We start from the raw sequence: 21,993 nt of genomic DNA on the forward strand, positions 1-21,993 counted from the left end.
CAGCAGCAGAGAAGAAATTTGGCTATGCAAGGGAAGAAGTTGCCCTGGCAATCTAGTGTCAAGCTGTGGAGTTAACTCCAAAGAAAAAAAAAAGATTTTAAGAATTGGTAGTACCAGAAGTGCAAGTTGTCTGGAGCACATTTTCCTTTGAGTGTCTCTCACTAAACTCTGTTCTGTGTCTGTGGCCCCTGTTAGATTGAATGCTATATATATTTGTGGTAGAGTACCTCATGTTTATAGAGTTGGGGGGGGGGGAAGGTTTTAAAGTTACTGTTCTTACTCTACCATTTTAGTAAATCTTTTTGCTTGGACCTCCTTTACTTCTCTGCGCCCCAAGAAAGCAAGCAGTCTGATACAGGTTATACATGTACAATCATTTTAAACATATTTCCATATTTGTTGTGTTGTGAAAGAAATGTCAGAACAAAAGGGGAAAAAAACTATAAGAAAGAAAAAGCAAACAAGCAAAAATAAAAAGGTGAAAACCCACATTCAATCTCCTCTGGATACAGATGGTATTTTCTATTCCAAGTTTATTGGAATTGTCTTGGATTACTGCATTGCTGAGAACAGCTAAATCTTTCCTAGTTGATTATCATATAATCTATTTTTTAATTTTAAAGCTTTTTATTTTCAAAACATATGCATAGTTTTCTTTTTTCTTTTTTTTTTTAATTAAAGCTTTTTATTTACAAGACATATGGATGGGTAATTTTTCAACAATGACCTTTGCAAAGCCTTCTGTTCCAAATTATCCCCTCTTCCTCCCCCCCCCCCCCATCCACTCCCCTAGCTAGCAGGTAATCCAATACATGTTAAATATGTTAAAATATATGTTCAAATCCAATATATGTATACATATTTATACTGTTATCTTGCTGCATAAGAAAAATCGGATCAAGAAGAAAAAACTGGGAAAGAAAATAAAATCCAAGTAAATAACCACAGAAAGAGTGAGAATGCTATGTTGTTTGTGGTCCACACTCAGCTCCCACAGTCCTCTCTTTGGGTGTAGATGGCTCTCTTTATCACAGAACAATTGGAATTGGTTTGAATTTCCTCATTGTTTAGGAAAGCCATGTCCATCAAAATTGATCATTGTATAACCTTGTTGTTACAGTGTATAATGATCTCCTGGTTCTACTCATTTCACTTAGCATCAGTTCATGTAAGTCCAGACCTCTATGAAATCATCCTGCTGGTCGTTTCTTACAGGACAATAATAACTTATTCAGCCATTCTCCAATTGATGGGCATCCATTCAATTTCTAGCTTCTTGCCACTACATAAAGGGCTGCCCCAAACTTTTTTGCACATGTGGATCCTTTTCCCTCCTTCAAGATCTCTTTGGGATATAGGCCCAGTAGAAACACTCATATGCATAGTTTTCAACATTCACCCTTGCAAAATCTTATATTCCAAATTTTTCTCTTTCCTTCCTCCCATTCCCTCCCCTACATGGCAAGTAATCCTACATATGCTAAACATGTGCAATTCTTGTAAATGTAAATGTGGAAACATTTATCACGCTGCACAAGAAAAATCAGATCAAAAAGAAAAAAAAAGAGAAAAAGAAAACAAAATGCAAGCACACAACAATAAAAAAGTTGAAAATATTATGTTGTGATCCATACTCAGTCCCTAGTCCTCTCTCTGAGTAAAGATGACTTTCTTCATCACAAGACCACTGGAACTAGCCTGAATCATCTCACTGTTGAAAAGAGCCACGTCCATTAAAATTGATCATCGTCTAACCTTGCTGTTGCTATGTACAATGATCTAGTTCTGTTCACTTCATTCAGCATCATTTCATGTAAGTCTCTCCAGGCTTTTCTGAAATCAGCCTGCTCATCATTTCTAAATCTTCTCCCTTGTTAATGGTGAATTCTGCATTGGAACTTAAGCTTGTGTCTTTCCCCTTGTTAAGTGCTAATTCCCTTTTGGAATAGTGTAATAAAATCATTGTTTTTTGATTTGGAGACGGTCTAAGCCTACAAATTCTGAGATATCTCCTGACACTGGCCTAAAATGCCAATATATTTTTTGCATTCAATCCCACTCCCCATATAATGAAGACCTGGACCTAATATATTTGGGGAGACCAGCCTTTCTGTACCCCCATACTTCATCCTTACCATAGAAATCAAACTTTCTCCTTATTAATAGTAGCAACAATTATATCACTAGCTATTCAAATATCGGAGAAATTCCTATTTTTCCTGGTATTTAAAGATAAGCACCACAGATCCCCCATCAATTTTTTTCCAAATGATTACCTCTATCCTTTTGCTAAGTGTTGGAATCTTTACAGTGTTAAGCCATTGGAGTTGATTTAATCTTAGAAAGAGTTATTTTGGGCTAGAACTTGAACTAGGTACTAAGTATAACTGATGGAAGCAATGCTTGTGTTCACACCTTTAGAGAGCTCATAAGTATCTAAGAACTCAATGGAGTTCACATGTTTGGGAGATTTCAGAGAGCATGCTGGGAGATATCCCACAATCCCACTCTCAGAGAAGTAGCATAAATACAGTTCCAGTGAGCGATTCAAGAGAGTTCTGGGAAACTTCGACTGGGGTTGGAGACAGAGCACTCTGGGAGATACAGAAGGTACTTGCCTCAGTTGGAGATTGAGAAACCACGAGTCGGAGCTGGCTGGAGGCTGAAGAAAGCAGAGGCAGAAGCCAAGGACAAAGCTGCAAGATCTCTTGCAGCCAGGCAGAGAGATAGGCCTCAACTAACCGGGCTAATTTGGAAGGAGAAATCAACGTTTGCATTTTTACCAGCTGGCTGCGATTTTGGAGTAATTATTTATTTCAACTGAGACTAAGGCTGCCTCCAGGAAAACCTCTACAGCTAAGCTCTGTAATACAGTGGGAAAAGCTACTGAATATCTTGGCAGATTGGAATGAACAAGTATTTGTGTCAAACAATCACCGTACCAAACGTCAGGAGCATCAGAAGGCACAACACCTTTCTCAGCTTAAATTTCTTCATCTGTAGAATGGGTACAATTAAACACTCCTACCTCAAATGATTAAGAACAGATTTCTTCATCTGTAAAATGGGTACAATTGTACACTCTACCTCAAATGATCAAGAACAGATTTCTTCATCTATAAAATGGGTAAAATTTTCACTCTTACCTCAAATAATTAAGAACAGATTTCTTCATCTGTAAAATGGGTACAATTGTACACTACCTCAAATGATCAAGAACAGATTTCTTCATCTATAAAATGGGTACAATTTTCACTCTTACCTCAAATAATTAAGAACATATTTGAACATTTTTTAAAGTTATAGGTTTGTGCCAGTTTCTATTTTAGGTTCCTTTCTCGAACCCCTCAATTCCATAAAAGTTTAGCACATCTCCTTTTTGGTGCGGGGCGCTAGTCGGCCTCCCTGCCGGCCCAAAAGCGGTGCTGCCACTTTGCACCACTCCAAACGTGCTCATCTACCACTACCACGTGGCCTGAGCCTGGGACACCACTTTCCACACTTCCGCTCTCTTTGTCCCGCCCCCTCCCTTCTCTTTAGCCAATCACGAAGCAACTCGCTCTGCGCAAGTTCCCCTGCACAAAAGCCATTCTGGAACCGGAAACGGTCAAAGAAAGGCGACATAATTGTTGTTTCCTCGAGAAGCTCTATTTCTCCTGCTGTTTCTAGGCGGGGTCAGAGAGAGAGAAAGCTGATTGGTTGCGCGGCCCATCGCTCTCGCCCGTTTCGCTGTCCCATTGGTGGCTTTAGGGGCTGTCCCTTTGAGTAGGGCGGGAGATTCGGAGTGTGGCCCGGGAGGGTCCCCTTCCTTGTCCCCTGAGCCATCTGTTCGTGCCTCGGGCAGCTGCTGGCAGTAGCCGCCCTTTCCCGTCCGGCTTTGGCTGCTGCGCTGACGCTGATGAGCCCTGTTCGAGCGTCCGTCCAGCCTCTGTAGCCTCCGGCCGTCGGTCGGGTGAGTGCAGGAGCGGTGACTGGGCCTGGGAGGCCGGGCGTGTGGGCCCAGGTGGGCCGGCCTGTGGGGGGCTGTGCCGAGGCCGGGCTCCTGAAGCAGGAGGGGTTAGCCAGGGTGGGTGCAGATTCGAGTCCACGTTTCCCCTCGCTTGGGAGGCTTGCTGGGCTCCTGCCGGTGGAGTGGAACAGGACACTCCTGCCTCGAGCGCCGGCTCCGGGAGGCTCGCGCCTGCGCAGGCTTTGGTGAGACCCCGGGGAGTCCCGTGCCGGAGTGTTGGAGGACCCCCACCCCCGAGACCGCCCTTCTTTCTCGCGCGCCTCTCTGTCTCCTTCCTGTCAAATGGGGAGAACACTTTCTGAAGTAAAAACAGTTGGTGAATTTCTATTGTTATTTGATAAAATCATCACCATTTTATTCATTTTTAATTTTTTTTTTGATTTTTGATGTCTCATGAAGTCCTTAAGTTCCATTTGCTCCGTTTTACTTTTAAGGTGGGAATACTCTCATTTTTATCTTTGTATGTCAGCCCATTCCATCCCTCCCAGCGCTAACTCCCTCTACTGAGTGCTTATCACGTAGTTTTTTCCCAACCCCCACACAGCTGAAGTCCTAAATTGTGAAAAGTGAGGAAGGCCTTCAGATTGCGTGGGGCAGAGCCCGGCTGGGATGCTTCTGCCCTATCTAGTACTGCACTGCACTTAGTTGATAGTTGATTTATCACATAGAGTTCGATTGTGACAGTTATCTGCTAGTCTTCAAAGTGGTGAATAATGAATGATGATGAATAGTGGATAGAATGAAGGGCTGGACGAAAGAACTCTGGGAGATGACTAAGAACCATTACGTTGAATTCCCAATCCCTATATTTATGCCCACCTGCATTTTTTATTTCCTTCACAAGCTAATTGTACAATATTTCAGAGTCTGATTCTTTTTCTACAGCAAAATAACGTTTTGGTCAGGTATACTTATTGTGTATCTAATTTATATTTTAATATATTTAACATCTACTGGTCATCCTGCCATCTAGGGGAGGGGGTGGGGGGGTAAGAGGTAAAAAATTGGAACAAGAGGTTTGGCAATTGTTAATGCTGTAAAGTTACCCATACATATAACCTGTAAATAAAAGGCTATTAAATAAAAAAAATAAATAAAAAAGGATGCAGGGCTGGAGTCACATCTCTAGTAGCAAAATGACTCATTGCAAGATACTTAACATCTGTTTGGCCTCAATTTCCTAAATTGTAAACCTGAGATAATCCCTGCTTCACATGGTTGGTTGCTATTAAGATCAGATGAGTTAATAAGTGTAAAAAGCACTTAGCACAGTTCCTGACCCAAATAGGTGCTGTATAAATGTTTATTCCCTCTCCTTCTCTTTTCTTTCAATGATTATAAATAAAGACCTTTTTTAAAAAAGGAAAAAAAATGTAAACTGTACATATGAATTTAAAAAGGAAGCAAAAAAGTTTAAAATATATTACATTACTAAACGTTTAAAAAGACTTAATTTCCATTATCTATTGAGTAATAGTATAACTAACTAATGGTAAACTAACTTCTGGTAAAGATTGTATTTTAGAGGTTCTCCATACATAACTTTAAATTTTAAATTTGCCTGAATGTACTTGGTATGAATCTTTAAAGACCTTTTGAATGATTTCTTTTATTATTTCCATTAAGGTTGACAGTGATGAACCATTTGAAGGTAAAAGAAAGCAAGATGCTGGAAGTTCAATTTGTAGGGGATGACGATGTTCTTAATCACATTCTTGATAAAGAAGAAGGTACAGAATATCTTTAATTGAATTTAGAAAGATGCTTGTTTAATATTTAAGTCTCACCTTCAGATAGATGAAGATATTTTGTTTAAATGACAGAAATATTTGCCCCAGCATTAACATTGTGTATAAAAATTCTTCATTTCTGAGTTTCTTTTTTTTAATTTTGTAACTAAGAAATCATAATTAGCAGAGTTAAAGAAAACATGTGAGATTGCTTAGCCGAAGCAGTTAATTCTAATTACAGAGGGTGAGGATTGATTATGTTTGAAATTTAAATATCTAATTTGAAATATTGATAAGAGTTGGAATTAACTCATCCCTAAAGAGTATATGCACCTTTTCACAGATAAGGTTTTCTTTTTCCTTTACATCTTTAAAAATTTTGAAAAATATAAAAATGAAAGCACTTTTCTGATTTATTCAGGGAAATTGAAACAGGTTATTTTAATTTTTTTGGTTAAAATTGCAGGGTCTAAATTTCGAAAGGATCGAACTCAGCTCTTGGTGAATGTGAAGAAACTAATGAAGAAGCAGGAAAATGAGCTAAATGAAGGTGAACAGGAGGATTTAAAAGATGAGAACTATGTGGATATTCTCGGAGGAGACACCCAAGGTATTTGTTTTTGTTTTTTTAGTAGTATTTTGTTTTTCCAATTATATGCAAAGACAGTTTTCAGCATTCATGCTTGAAAAACCTTGTGTTCCAAATTTTTTTCCCTTTTCCTATATCCCCCTCCCCAGGACAGCAAGCTATTGGACATATTAGCCATATTACTTTAGGGATTACTAGATAAGCAAAAAAATCACTTTTCCTCTGGGTATTCTAGGTAACCCTGAGACTCTGTTGCAGAGAAAGTACTGACCTTAGATATAGGTCCTATTTTATGTCAATAAGGCCAATACCACTAGCCTTTTTCCATGAATGAAGATAGAGCTAGCTCCATGGCTGGAAACTCAAAATTGAGTTCTTTTGACAGTGAAACAGAAAAAAAGTTGGACCAAATTGGCATTGAATCCATGACCTTGGCTTTTTAAAAACAATTTTAATCAATCCCATGAATGACAGCAGAATAAGAAATTATCCTTTGTGACCACATTTAGTTATGGACTCACTAATACTTTTATTTGGAAAAAACCACACATACCATTATAAAAAAAAAAATTAACTAACACTTTCTAGTTTGAATTTCAGTTGTTTTCATTTGGCTTTTACTATCAACTATTGCACATCTGTTTTTCTTTCTCAGAATCTTTGAAAAATGGCCGTGTTGCAGGTAGCAGCAGCAGCAAAGTTTATTCTTTTCAGACCAGAAAAAATCCTGAAAAGATGGCAGAATTGGGTATGTTATTAATTCTTGATTTGTTTTTTTTTCTCATCTGAGAGCAAGTTGGTCTAGTGGTCTGGAGGTTCCTGCTATTCCTGAGGCTTTGGGGCTTACCTACTTGACCAAGACAGTTGGTTAGTGTTTGGTATTGATTATGGTGTAGAAGAAAGACTCCTAAACAATGGTTAGTCCCTTTGATAGTAACTGTAGGACTGAACTGGAAGTAGCGCTTGTTCTCGTGACCTGTTTATTTCCAAATTTCTAGGCTGTGGATCAAGAGTTGTTTCTAGTAGGATCAAAGGGATCATGTGGTTTTTGACTCATTTAACTTTTCTTTCAAGATTTCTTGTGGTTTTAACTAGACTGGTTTTCATCTATAAATGGGCTTTGGTTCATTTTTTCGTTGCCCTTTGAATGACCCAGAGTTTTGAATCAGATGCTGTGGTACTCCATGATTTACAAATGTCATCCCCAGAAGAGTAGCAGTGTTTTAAAAATATATATGTACGATTCATCCAAATGCATATTGTCTAGATTTATTACAGACTTTCTTCATCCATTTTTTTCCCTTCTGAATTTTATTCAATTCCACCAAGCATTTACTAAGAACCTACTATGTGCCAGGCACAAGATGATCAAGTGTCTCATGAAAACATTTCTACATGAGTGATAAAACCAATTTTATCAATTCATTTGCATCTCTAAAATTAGTTTAGGAATCCTTCCATTTAGCTTCAGCCTAACTCTCCCCATACTCTTCTCTCTTTCCTCCTCCTCACTTCAACCTTCTTTTCTCAGCACCCTCTGACCTTCTCTCCTTACCTGCTGGTGGTCTCCTCTAACCCACCCATTATTCTATTAAAAATAGTGATTCCTTATAGCACAAGTGAAAAAAGGTATCAAGAAACCCTGAAGAGCACAGTTTTTCACCAAAATGTTATTTTTATTTCCATTAAGTTACACTTGTAGACTCTCTTGGAGCCTGTGCTACAGTGGCAAAGTCTCTGAGAACCAGGTCACTATTGGGCAATAGTGAGTGTAGCATCACAGTTGGACTTGTATGAAAGTTCCATTTAGGAAGTTTTTTCAAATTCATAACCTATATTCAGGTTTTTGTTTTTGTTTTTGTTTTATTTGGAAATAGGAAAACCTATTTGGAATAGGTTTTTAAAAAAAAAAAAATTATTAAACTTTTTTATTTACAAAACATATGCATGGGTAATTTTTCATCATTGACCCTTACAAAACCTTCTGTTCCAAATTTTCCCCTCTTTCCCTCCACCCCCTCCCCTAGATGGCAGGTAGTCCAATACATGTCAAATATATTAAAATATATGTTAAATCCAATTTGTATATGCATATTTATACAGTTATCTTGTTGCATAAGAAAAATCGGATCAAAAAGGGGGAAAAAAAACCTGAGAAAGAAAATAAAATGCAAGCAAGCAATAATAGAAAGAGTGAGAATGCTATGTAGTGGTCCACACTCAGTTCCCACAATCCTCTCTCAGGGTGTATATGCCTCTCTTCATCACTGAACAACTGGAACTGGTTTGAATCATCTCATTGTTGAGGAGAGTTATGTGAGTACCAGCCCTGAAGTCAAGAGGACCTGAATTCACATGTGGTCTCAGACACTTAACACTTCCTAACTATGTGATCCTGGGCAAGTCACTTAACTCCAATTGCCTCAGCAAAAAAAGAAAAGTTACTTGAGGCCATTAGAGCAACTGAGCAAATAATTTTTGTCAGTCAATAAGCTAAGTAAAAATACATAAAACTTTAACGTGAAAAAATTCTCACAAAAGTGATGACATTAAAATATTTGAATAAGCTTCTAATAGGGGGAAAATTAAGAATAAAATGTTCATTACCACTGTAAATCGATTGTATCAGAATTGTAGCTTAAAGATTATGGAACTTTATAGCTAGTAACAGTAACATTAACTTAAACTAAGGCATTATGTTCACAGGATTGATAATTTATGTCTGAACAAGTCTTTTTAATAGTTCAGTCTTACTTGTGGATTAAAGTAAGAGTAAAGACTGCTTTTCCTCTTGGAAAAGGATGGGCTAGTAGAGAAACTATATAGATTGAAATATATTTTGAACTTATTTATTCACAAGTTTTCCGATCATCCATAGAGTTCCTTATTGGTGTGCTTTTCTTCATCACAGATTCTGTAAATGTGTTTTTCTCATAGTCTGTACTTTGATACTATAGGGGAGGAGTCTGCAAACTATTGAAGATAGCTAAATCCTACTTGCACCTATTTTTCTATGGTTCATGAGCTAAGAATATTTTTCAAATTTTTAAATACAATAAAATATTATTTAAAAATGTAAAGACCATTTTATCTCAGGCATATACTAAAACAGGTGTAGATGACAGAAATACTGACCTCTGCTTTAGAGTACTGTATATAGAATATGAATTTCAAAAAGGTAAACTTACATAAAGTGAGCAATCAAGTCCATGAATCAGTATTATTAAGAAAAAGGACTACTAATCCAAAGTAAGCAGATTGAACAATTTCTGCCTTTTATGAGTTTATACTCTAGGAGATGAAACTAACAAAGAATATTCTAGATCATCTTCAGCAACCATGAAATCTCACCTTAAATTACATAATTAGAAAACCAAAAAAAGGTGCAAAATATTAAAACAAATAAAACATAAAAAGAATTGATATAAGAAACAATAATTTAATTTCATGTAGTGTATAATACCACTTTATTGTATAATCTCTTTTTTCTGTATTCTTCAGTAGTACTTCAGGGAAAGATTGACAAGTGTTATATGAAATAATGTTTCTTGTATTCCTTTGGCATGTGACTAAAATAACCTTACCAACTCTTGTATTAACTTTTCTGAGGAGAAGCCTGTGAGCTTTTCATCCAAAGCTCTGAGCAGATTCAGTTTATTGGTGTTAGTAAATACCAATAAAAGAGATTGTTAGGTCCTCAGTAAGCCAAAAGACTCTGAAGGAGAGAAGACAGATTATTTTATATAGACAAAAGGCCATGTTTTCTATGGGCAAATAAAGTAATATGATTGATTACAAAGTAGGAAACATAGATGTGTGACACAGTTATGATTGACAGGACAAGATATGTGGGACTAGCAAACATCCTTTCTTCTATTTTTCCTGATTTGTTATGTCCATCTGCAAGATTTGTTAATGGTATTTGGATAATAAATTAGACTTCTTTAAAGGACAGTTAATGGGATAGAGATGACAAGTTTCTTTTAATTTAAATGGTTTAATAGGGAAACTGAACTTTTAAACTTAGGGGGGAAGACTGAACTTCTAAATTTATGAACTTTTGAACTCAAAGACAAACATGACTTAAGCAAAAAATGTCAGTGTTTGGTACAGAATAGAATCAGTTACAAAAATGGAGATGATACCAATTTTATTATTATTTTTTTTAATAATACTTTTCCTTAATTACAGATAAAAAGAATTTTTAATATTCATTTAAAAATTTTTTTAAATCCAAATTCTTTTTCTCCTTCCTTCACTTTCCTTATTCCTGAGATGGGTAAACAATTTGATTATAGGTTATACAATATATATTGGCATATATGTATATATATATGTATGTATATACACACACACAAATATATATACACATAGAATATATGTTCTACAATATATATGATATATATTAGTCATGTTGTGAAAGAAAGCACAAATTAAAAAACAACAAAAAACCCAATCAAACCCATGGAAAAAAACTACTTTGTGATCTGCATTCAGATTTTTCATCAGTTATTTCTTTGGAGGCAGTTAATATTTTTCATCATGAGTTCTTTGGAGTCATCTTGGATATTTGTATTGTTAAGAATAGCCGAGTATTCACAGTTGATCAACATAACAATTTGACAATGTTACTATGTACAACGATTTCCTGGTTCTGCTCACTTTGCATCAGTTCATGTAAATCTTTCCAGGTTTTTCTGAAATCATCCTACTCGTTTCTTATAGGACAATAGAATTCCATTACAGTCTTATGCCACAAGTTAACAGTTTGATTTTTCTCACTTTTGAGGTCTCTTTCAACACCTACATCTAATCATGGCAACTTTTTTGTCTTGTGTTTTTTTTTTTTTTTAAAGGGCAAAAAAAGTTTATTATATTTATGAGGATGATCTGGAACAATTTCAGTTGAATGTTGAAAGCATAATTAGGAGATAATAGATGGTGAGGAAATGGGTGGGTGAAAAGCATTTGTTCAAGAATGTTCTCTATGAAAGGAGAGATGGAAGATTGTGACCACATTGTCTCTTCTAGCTTCATGAAGTTTAATTTTGAAACAATCTGTGCATATCAAAGGAGGTTAGACATTTTAAAATTGGGATTGGGGATAAGTTTAGAAGGACTTAATAATAGGGGGAAGAACTGGATTATTGATTCTATACTAAAAGGAACCTCCAGGTGAGGAAACTACCTCTACCAATGCAAGTTGGCATCTCCTTTATGACTTGCTTTTTTCCCTTAAGGGCACTTTGAGGTTAAATAACTTGCCTATGGTCATATAGCCCCTCGTTTGTATGAGTGATAAAACCCTGAGTTTGAGACTAGCTCTCTATCCACTAAGCCACATACCCTCTGATTCTGGTTATTTTGAGCTCTTTAGTTGTTTAGATCAACTACATGGATGTTCATTATCTTTAATTGTAACATAGCTTCTTTTTCTGGTTTGATTTATTGTGATTTATTGAGTAGTTATTTTGTATCTCTTTTGTGATACTGACATTTTTTCTTTTCAGCTCATGAACTAGCAAAAACACCGGGGAAAAGCACCTCACTGATTTCTAAGGAGAATGCTGAAAAGATGGCAAACACTCCACAAAGTAGCAAAAGTAAGTAGTTGAGTCTTAGAATGAAAGGATAACTGGTGTATTTCACCAAATTTGAAGAAAGTTTTTTCTCATTGATTTGGATGCTCTTTTATTAGCTTAACACAATACATTATAGGATTTTTATTTTTTTAAATTTTTCTTTTAATTGGTGCAAAAATTTTTTTCCCTTTAACTTTGGAATGAAATTTTACCTCTTTGCATGAATATGTAGCAAGTCAGAATTCAGCAGTAAATACGAAATCTAGACACTAGCTAAATTAACTAAATCGTTATGGTAGGGTCAACCATGAAACAAATTTCATTTCTTCTTGTTACCTTATGAATTTCTTTAGGCCTGTCAAACCTGTTCTCCCTATTAAGATAAGACTTGGAAAGAACAAACTCTGAAAGACTTTTAAAATTATTTTAAAGAAGTGGAACTTTTATTTCTCATATTCTAATTTAGCTGCTTGTTTGTGGAATTTCTTGTGCTGTATTTAAATCATGCATTAAAGTTAGCCTAAACATAATTTGGGGTCATCAGTAAAAAACTGCTTTAGTTCTTCATTATGTCATAGAAAAATCAGAAACCAGTGAATTTATATAATAGGAATAATTGTACAATTAATGAAAATTTGAGATGCAGATAGATAATTTTATATTCAGGTAGAACTATATAATCTTAGGAACAATGATAGACAATTTGATGCTTGGGTACTTAATGAAATAGGTACATATGCTAAAATGTGAAGTAACTAATATGGTATTCAGCAAAATTTAATTTTATGTTTATTTTATAGAGCAATCCACATCAGACAAAGACCAATTAAAGGTAAGCAGTGAACTGAAACATTATGAATTGAGTAGTTTCAAAATTTTATATAGAATAAGCATAAAAATCAATTTTTCTTATTGATTTATGTTTTCTCAATATAAAAATTGAAGTTGGCCTGATTAGTTTCAAGTTATCATGTAAATTTTGAGTTTGTTTCTAATATGTTGCAGGTAATCTTTTAAGGTTATCAATCTATCCTTGTAAGATTTGAATTTAAAGAACTGAAAACTATAAAGAGGACAAGATTCTAGGCATATAAGTATTGAAAAAGGTATCAAACATATAAGTATATGTATAAAACGTGTGTGTGTGTGTGTGTGTGTGTACGTATCAAAAATTTGTGGGGGGTGTTATCTATCCATACAAACATATGTGTATATATATATATATATAATATATGTTAAAATTTGACATGTATACTAATACTGCTCAGCTTGTCTGTTCCCTTCTGAATTTCTCTTTTTTGTTTATTTTTTAAATGCTTTATTAAAATAATTACATTTGCCCATCTACTCCCTGTCCCCAACCCATAAATAAAAGTTCTCCCTTATAATAAAGTTTACTTCAGAAAGAAATCCACATCTTGTGCACATTTCTAAAGATATTCCTTCCTGCATTTCTCATCTGCTATCTGTCAAGAAGATGTTTTATCATCTGTCTTTTGAAGTCATGATTTAACTCCCTAATTTTACAGATGTAGAAACAGGTCCAGAGAAATTAAGTTATTTGCCCAAAGTTATAAAGGTAGTTAAGAAGCACAGAGTATAGATGTAATGTTGTTTCCTCTAAACTTTACACTTGTTTCCAATAATTCTTATTCATGAACTTCATGATAAAGCTATAAATATAAACTCGGCTATTTATAGGCCCTGTGCAAATCTCTGGAGAGGCAGATAAAATAACAACACTCTCTATTCTTCAGAAATTACATTCTCTTGGAGGAAAGTGGTGATCTTTATTTAAACATTAGTTTTATTGCTGGCTTTTCTTTAATCCTATTTCTCATGTATGGTAAAAACCCTACATAGCATATTATTATATATATAAAGACTTCTAGCAATCTTCCTAACAAAAAATGGATTATAGTTTCTTAGAACCTGCTATTTGAGATTTTTGTTGTCATGCTTGTTCTGTAAGAGTTTGTGCTTGTTATAACTGTTGTTAAAACTTTATCTAATACTTAATAGCTCTTTCCCGAATATGTTTTCTTCAGATGTCTGATTGTTTTTTTACCTCCATAAATTTTTTAAAATAGCTTTTTATTTACAAAACATATGCATGGGTAATTTTTCAAAATTTATCCTTGCAAAACTTTCTGTTCCAACTTTTCCCCTCCTTCCCCCCACCCCCTCCTCTAGATGGCAGGTAGTCTAATAGATGTTAAATATGTTAAAGTATATGTTAAATACAATATCCCCATAAATTTTATTATTATTATTATTATTATTTTAGCTTTTTATTTACAAAACATATTCCCCTCCTCCTCACCCCTCTCCCCTAGATGGCAGGTAGTCCAATACATGTTAAAATATTTTGCCTCCATAATTATCGGAATTATTATATATCTGTGTTTTAAAAACTTGTTATACTTTGTTGAAAGATCTCTTAAAAATTATATTCCAGTATAGTGGTGATTGGGATTTTTTAAATCTCTTCCTAGCTTTTTAATAAAAACAGTTTTTAATTAATCGTTGACTTTGAGGTAGTTATATAAAGATGTCAAATGTCAAATAAAAAGAGCTGTGTATTTGATATCCTGAAGAGAGAAAGAGAAATGGACAGTTGCAGATTGGTGTTTTTGTGGCTGACAAGGAAACATAAAGTCTCTTTTCATTTTTTCCTGAATGGAAAAAAATGTAATAACTTTTAATAATCTGAATACTGTAGTAAATGCAGAAAAGGTGGGCTAAGACAGAAAATAATTAGATAAGCATCAACCTTCAGCTGGAAAAGAAGTCACTGGAGAAAATTTTGAAACCCAAATGAAATTTTAACTTTGTAGGTATTTTAACATAGAATCAAATGACAGGAGAAACATGAACAAGAGAATAACTAAATTTGCCTTAGGGTAAATAGAGCCTTAGTTGTTGTGAGAGCAGATGATGTTAGCTGGGCAGAGACTTGTGATTTCAATTCAATCTGAAGGTTTGAACTGTTTTGTAAAGGGTCCACCTCTTATTTCTTTTGGCCACACAGTTACAGGATATAAGGAGGCAAGGAGAAAATTATTTCAAATTATAAATTAGGTCAAAGTAAATTTATTTTGCTCATATGATCATACGTAAAATGGAAATGATAATCTTACCTATTTCCTTAGGTTTTTGAAAGGATATTAACATTATGCAATTCCTAGCATATTTAAATTAAATTATGTATAAATGTTAACAGTTATTGTTGTTATTATTATTAAGTAAAATGTGAGTAAAAAGATAATTAATATTTTAAGTTGCTATTAAAAAAAAATGAGATCTGTCATTCATATTCACTATGTGTGTGCAGTATACCACACTGGGCATTAGCAGAGATTCAGAGATAAAGAAGACATATTTTTGTCTTCAAGTAGCTTATTATATAGCTATTCATTAATTATGTATTTGACTTTTCTATGTGTAATTACACAATTGAACATGCATCTCTTCCCCCTCTCCCTCTCTTTGTCTCTCTCTTGCTTTCTCTCTGTCTGTCTCTTATCCTCTCTTTCTCCTTCTCTCTTTGTCTTTCTGTCTGTCTGTCTCTTTCTCTCTGGATCTCTCTGCCAGGCTGGGCAGATTGTTTCCCCATTAGGCTTCAATTTGGTACATTTTCTATATCTGTCTGGAAGAGCTTGTAGAGAGGAATATCTAACAGTGCTTCCTCTCACTCTTCCCTCATGTTTTCACCTGATCATAGCTAATTGATGGAGTGATTGGAGATATTGTGGCTAAAATTTTGGCAAAAGAAAATGTAGCTGAAGGTGAAAAATGCTTACAAAAAATTTAAAATGAAAATTTTCATTATACAAAAAAATAAACATGGGTGTTTAAAGTAAACTAATGGGCATTTAACATACAGAAAGACTTTAAGGGTTTTGTGACAAAAACAGCAAAACTAAATGGAAAATTTATTATTTCAGGAGAAATAATATTAAAGTCCAATGATAAAGGACTCAGGTTAAAATCATTTATTTTTTATACATGAAATTATTATCAGTTTCTTTATCACTGTCATTTTTATTTGAATACTTTGAAGTACTTTGAAAAGTTTTGGGCTGAGGTGATTCTAAAAAAAAAATAAAACTTGAATGAGGCAAAAAAGGAAAAACTGATACAAAAGAAATTAGTAGGGGAGAGTGTAGATAGTGCTGAAACCTTAATGTCTTTGGTAATGGAGTAAAGAAGGAGCTATAAAGAAGTATATAAAAGTCTTCTAAATTCAGAAAGAAATAATTGGGCAAGGAGATTAGCGGGAAGAGGACTAAGAAGGAATTCTTGGAGGGGTGGATAGCTTAAGGAATTGGGAAGAAAAGGTAACTGATAGAAGGAAAGTAAAGGAGTAAGAAGAATAGGAAAAGAATGAAAAGGATAGTGAGAGGATATAGGAGGGAAGAAAATATGCAAGAAGTAATTAATTATAACTTAGAATATGGATTGGAGCAATTCACCCATAAAGTAGAAATAGATAGTAGATTAAAATTTTGAACTCAGTAATATATTGCTTTCAGAAAATGTCATAAAAATGAAAAGTGTGTATAAATATAAAATAAAGATCAGAAATAGAATTAATATAAAAAATTCATGATCTTAGACAAAGTTAAAGCTAAAATAGATTCACTCAAAAGAGAAAAATAGGGAAATCACACTATATATCAACCACATTGATCAATATTTTACTAGTACTTAAAAGAACTAAACATTATAAAGTTAGAATATTGCTGTGGTGTAGGAAATGATGAGCTGGTGGAAAGACTAGGATTTATGAAAGAAGATGCTATTCACCTGCAGAGAAACAGAGGTGTTATTTATATATATATATATGAATTATATATGTGTATGATTTTATATATATGTATGTATTAATTTATATTTTATCTTATTTAAAACAATTTCTTTTAAAAAAAATAGTAGCCTTTTATTTTCAAAATACATACAAAGATAATTTTCACCATTCACCCTTGCAAAACCTTGTGTTCCAAATATTTCTTCTTTCCTTCTTCCTACCTGCCTCCCTTAGACAACAAGTAATCGAATATAGGTTAAACATAAAACATAATTTCTAATACTTTTGAGGATTACTGTGGTCTTTCCCGATTGGAACCTTAAGAATATTCTATTTTTCTTTTGCATTGTCTCTTTTTTTAATCCCTGTCATATTTAATGTCATCTTCAATCAGTCTCATCCAATTTTCTTGGATTCTGTATCTTGTTTTTAAAGAAAAATGTTAGAATCCTTACAAAGTGTTAAGTTTCAGGCTCCAGTTTTCTCTGAATCTCCAGTTCTGTTGACTCTTTACTGAGGCTCATCCTTTTATATGCTCTTTTAGAGGTATGAACTCAAAGATTGACTCCTTCTCTGAGAGAGTGGGATTGTGGGTTCCTGACTTGTGAATCTCCTCCACTGAACTTGTGAATCTCATACTGAATCCTGACTTGTGAATCTCCTAAAAGTATGAACTCCACTGAGTACTTAAATACATTAGTGAGCTGGAGAACTTGCTAAGTACCATGCTAAATTAGATAAGTGACTTAACACTTTGTAAGAATTCTAACAGAAAAAATGTTGATTCTTTTCCTTTCAGGGGTCATGTGCTACTTTCTTACTGTAAAAGGCTACATAAATGTATTTTTAGTATTCTGCTTTTTTATTTAAGGAGAAAACAACTTACTTTCTTGTAGTTTTACTATTAAGACTTTGCTTGTTCATTAGACTAGGTGACATATTTTTTAAAAACTATCCTAATATTACAGAGTGATGAGAAAAATGAATTTCTATCAACACCTTACAGACTAAGAAAAAGGTTGACAGGTATGTACTTTGCATAAGTTCCCACTAAAAAAGAAGAGAGTTCTCACTGATATGTTATATCTCTGCCTTCTTGGGGAGGTGGGATGGGGAAGGAGAAGGGAAGGGAGAAATAGAGAGAGGGAGAAAAACAATGGAAATTAAAATCTTACAAAAAGTAAATGTTGAAAACTATCCATGTAATTGGAAAAAATAAAATACTGTTAAGTGCGGGGTTGGGAGAAAGAGTGGGGAAAGGCATTAAGTTATCCTAGAGTTTAGAGTGGACCCATAAAATTTCTTACATGGGAAAAAAAGATGTAATTCAAGTATGATTTCCTCTAAAATATTGCCTCAGCTACTTTCTTTCCGTATTATTGTTGTGTATTGTTTCTTCTTTTTTACTCTTCTACTCACTTTTCAGCCTCCTTTTTATGTATTTTTTCCCTATTAGATTATAAGCTCTTTGAGGACAGAAACTCTCTTTTCTTTCTCTTATTTAATGCCCATTGCTTAGCACAATGCCTGACATATAGTAGCTGCTTAATAATTGTTTATTGACTGGCTATGTCTCTTGATTTTGCCCTTATATGCATCCTTGTGTTATCATTTATCTTTTTGTTAAGAAGACAGTCTTCTTGAGAATAGGAATCATCATCTAAAATTTTTATGTGCCCTGAATATGACCACAGCATAGGATAGTTCCTTGCACATAAGTATCAATGAGTTTGTCAATGACAATCTAGTAAATCATAGTGATGTTAGTCTGTTTATTTTGATTATAATGCCATTGTTTTATGTAGATAATATGTTACTTAAGTCTCTTATTAAACACATATGTCTTGTACTGAATACTCTTTGGTGGTCAGGAAACATTTATTAAGAACTTGGCTATGTATTACATAGACAAAGTGTTGAGTGCTGAGGATACAAAAAAAAGGCCAAAGACTTTTCCTGATTTTAAAGAACTCGCATTCTTATGGGGTGTACAACACATGAAAGGAAGATATGTCCAGATGGGAAAGGAAGAAATGACTGTCCTGGGTACCATCTAGGAGGAACTCTGCTGCCCTCCCTCCCCTTCCCTCTTTTAATTACAGGGGTTCTAAGAGCAGGAGTTCCTGAAGAGCTGTGTTACAAGATCACGAGGTTTCTGGGGTATGCTGAAGGGCTTTGAATGCTAAACGATCACCAGAATTTATTGAATAGAGGGGTGACATGATCTGATCTGCATTTCCAGAAAATCACTTTAATGGAATGGGAAGGGACTGCCTGAAGTGATGAACACTAGGACAGCACTGAGGTGGCAGTGCCAGGAGAGAAGGGGACCTATTTGAGAGATATGGCAGAAGTGAAATCAATAGACTATGGCAACAGCTTTTGCCTGTGAAAGGAAGTAGTCCAGGATGATTCCTAGCCTGAGGGACCGGAAGGGTGGAGGTGCCCATAATAATTGGTAAGGTAGTAGTTAGGGAGATTTTAGAGGAAAAGGTAATAAAATCTGTTTTTGACAATAAGTGAGTTTAAAATGCATTTCATATTTGAAATGTTTTCTTTGAGACTAATGTACATTGTATGACTAAAAATTCTAGTAGTGAAATGTTTGAGGCCTTTATCTCCTGCTAAGACTTAGATTTCAATGGTTTTTTTTCCCCTGAGGCAATCGGGGTTAAGTGACTTGCCCAGGGTCACACAGCCAGGAAGTGTTAAGTGTCTCAGGCCAGATTTGAACTCTGTCTTTCTAACTGCAGGGATACTGCTCTAACTGTTGCGCAAACTAGCTGCCCCTACCTGCCCTTAATTTTTTTGACTGTTAAGTACTTAAAATTCATTTTAACATAACAGTATATCCTTACCAAGTCTTTTTGTTTAGCTATTGTTTGTTTACTCTTTTCTATAATTATTATATTCAGTCAACAAACATTTATTAAGCACCTACTATGTGTCATACATTTTGCTAGCCTCTAGACATACAAAGGGGAAAAAAAGAAAAAAGAAACAATCCTGTCCTCAAGTGGATAAAATTCCATCTGAAGATTTAGTATAAATATATATTAAATAAAGAGGAGCTAAATGGGGGGGGGGGGGAGAGCGTGTTTCAAGGGAAGATATTAACTGGGGGAGGGGGGATTGGAGGAATAAAGGAAGGCTTCATGTAGATTATAGTACCTCAGCTGATGTTTCAGGGAAAGTAGAGATTTGAAATAAAGAGAAGTGGGAATGTCATGTGAACAGTAAAGTGAGTTTGCCAAAGCCAAGAGAATGAAGAGAAGTAAGATATAATGAGCCTGGAAAGGCCTCTTGGAGCCAGGTTAGGAAGGAGTTTAAATTCCGGAATCATACTTGCTTATTTGAGGCAGTGGGGAGCCATATTTTTTATTAGTGTTGCCACAAACCACTATTGCTTTTTTTGGTCCTAGTTTCTACCTTACCATCTGACAGTGAAAGTGAATATTCTGATTCGAACTCAGAGGATGAGAAAGGAGTGAAACAGGAAGAGGAAGAGAAGATAAATGAAGTAATGGATCAAAAGAGAGTTGTGAAGCACAAATCAACTTCATCATCTTGCAAAAAAGTATCAGCTAAAAAAATGAAAAAAGACACGACAGTAAGTAGGGAAACTCTTCTGCTTTAAAGAGAGATTGTTCATGATCAAAGACTAAATCTAGAGAACAGTATGGATTTTAAGAAAAGAACTCTCTCTGGGTGGCTTCTTCCCTATTCCATTTTAACAGTTAAATACTTTATATTTCAGTAGTTTTACATTTGGAACTATACATAAAAAATACATATAGGTATCTGTTTAATTAGCTTCAGTTGATTTTTTTTCCATAATGTCTTACTAAATATTGGAATTTTTATTTTATTGTTCAGTCATTTCCAATTCTTTGTAACCCTATGTGGGGTTTTCATGGCAAAAATACTAAAGTAAGTTTGCTACTTCTGAGTCTTGAGCTCATTTTGTAGGTTATGTGATTTGTCATACAGCAAATAAAGGTCTGAGGTTAGATTTGAACTCAGAAAGTTGAGTCTTGCTGACTTCAGCCTGAAATTCTCTTCACTGTAATGTCTAGCTTTCCTCCTGAAGCTTATCCAAAATGTAAATGAATTGCTGTCATAAGAAGACTAAAAGATCTTGCAATAACATCATATATGCTCAGAAAGCTATTAAGCTGTGCATACCTTTTGACACAACAATACTACTATTAAGTGTATAACCTGAAGAGATAAAAAGAAAAGGATCCATATGTATTAACATGTATAGAATTCTTTTTTTTTGGTGGCAAAAAAATTGGAAACTGAGGGGATGCCCAACAATTAGGGAATGGCTGAACAAGTTGTGACATGCAAAAGTCATAGAATACTATTTTTCTATAAGAAATGATGAAGGGAATGGTTTTAGAAAAACCTGGAAAGACATGTATGAATTGATGCAAAGTGAAGTGAGCAGACCTAGAATAATGTATACAATAACCACAATATTATAAAGATTATCAACTGTGAAAAACATAGTATCAATATCTGATTAAACAGTAACCCACCACAGTTCCAAAGGACTTTTGATACAATCTGCTAGTCACTTCTGGATAGAGAACTGAAGGACTTGGAATTCAGAAGGAAACATATTCTTTCTCTCATTCCTACCCTCCCTCCCAGCCCCCCTCTTTGGAAGGGGTAGGGGAATATAGCTAATGCAGAAATTTGTTTTGCTTGATTTCACATTTGTAATAGATTTTGTATTTCTTGTATTCTCAATGGGTGGAGGTGGGGGGGTAATAAGGGAGAGAATCTAGACCTGGAAATAAAATACATTTGTATTTTAATTTTAAAAAAATATCATATAGTTGGCATTTATAAAGCTTGCAAAATACTGTATAAATATTTTTTGGTGGTGTAGATAAATAGGCTAGTTCTTGAATTCAAATTTTCCTTTACACACTTATTGGATGTATAATCCTATGCAAATTCCTCAATCTTTTTCTTTTTTTCTTTAAATTTTTTTTAAATTTCCAAAGGTATTATTTAACAATTGTATTCTTTTGTGAAAATGTTTATTACCAGCATTGGGAATGTATATCTAGGTGAAGGAATTCAGTAAATAGAATATTATATGTCAAAGATTTCAAGGCTTCATAATTTTAGAACATTTATCATGAATCATGAAATGAAAATGAAGAAAACATTTGAATAATAACTTCTTGACTATTTCCATATATCAGTTTTTTAAATGAAAACATTTTGAATTTCTTTAGACACAGTCATTTTAAAGG

At 34.4% G+C, this 21,993-nt stretch overlaps 1 protein-coding gene across 1 annotated transcript in view; it reads left to right on the plus strand.

Moving 5' to 3' along the window:
- The first annotated feature begins 3,763 nt into the window (after positions 1–3,763).
- The window catches only part of ORC2 (origin recognition complex subunit 2), a 41,768-nt gene continuing 23,538 nt past the window's right edge, over positions 3,764–21,993 (plus strand). Inside the window, exons 1-8 of the mRNA XM_003765876.4 lie at positions 3,764–3,952; positions 5,636–5,739; positions 6,206–6,349; positions 6,984–7,076; positions 11,839–11,931; positions 12,711–12,742; positions 17,689–17,746; positions 20,143–20,330. Of these exons, the coding sequence (XP_003765924.1) occupies positions 5,646–5,739; positions 6,206–6,349; positions 6,984–7,076; positions 11,839–11,931; positions 12,711–12,742; positions 17,689–17,746; positions 20,143–20,330 (702 nt within the window). The 5' untranslated portion in view covers positions 3,764–3,952; positions 5,636–5,645. The remainder of the gene's footprint in view (positions 3,953–5,635; positions 5,740–6,205; positions 6,350–6,983; positions 7,077–11,838; positions 11,932–12,710; positions 12,743–17,688; positions 17,747–20,142; positions 20,331–21,993) is intronic.

Source organism: Sarcophilus harrisii, chromosome 3 (genome assembly GCF_902635505.1).
Source record: "Sarcophilus harrisii chromosome 3, mSarHar1.11, whole genome shotgun sequence".
Lineage (NCBI taxonomy): Eukaryota > Metazoa > Chordata > Mammalia > Dasyuromorphia > Dasyuridae > Sarcophilus > Sarcophilus harrisii.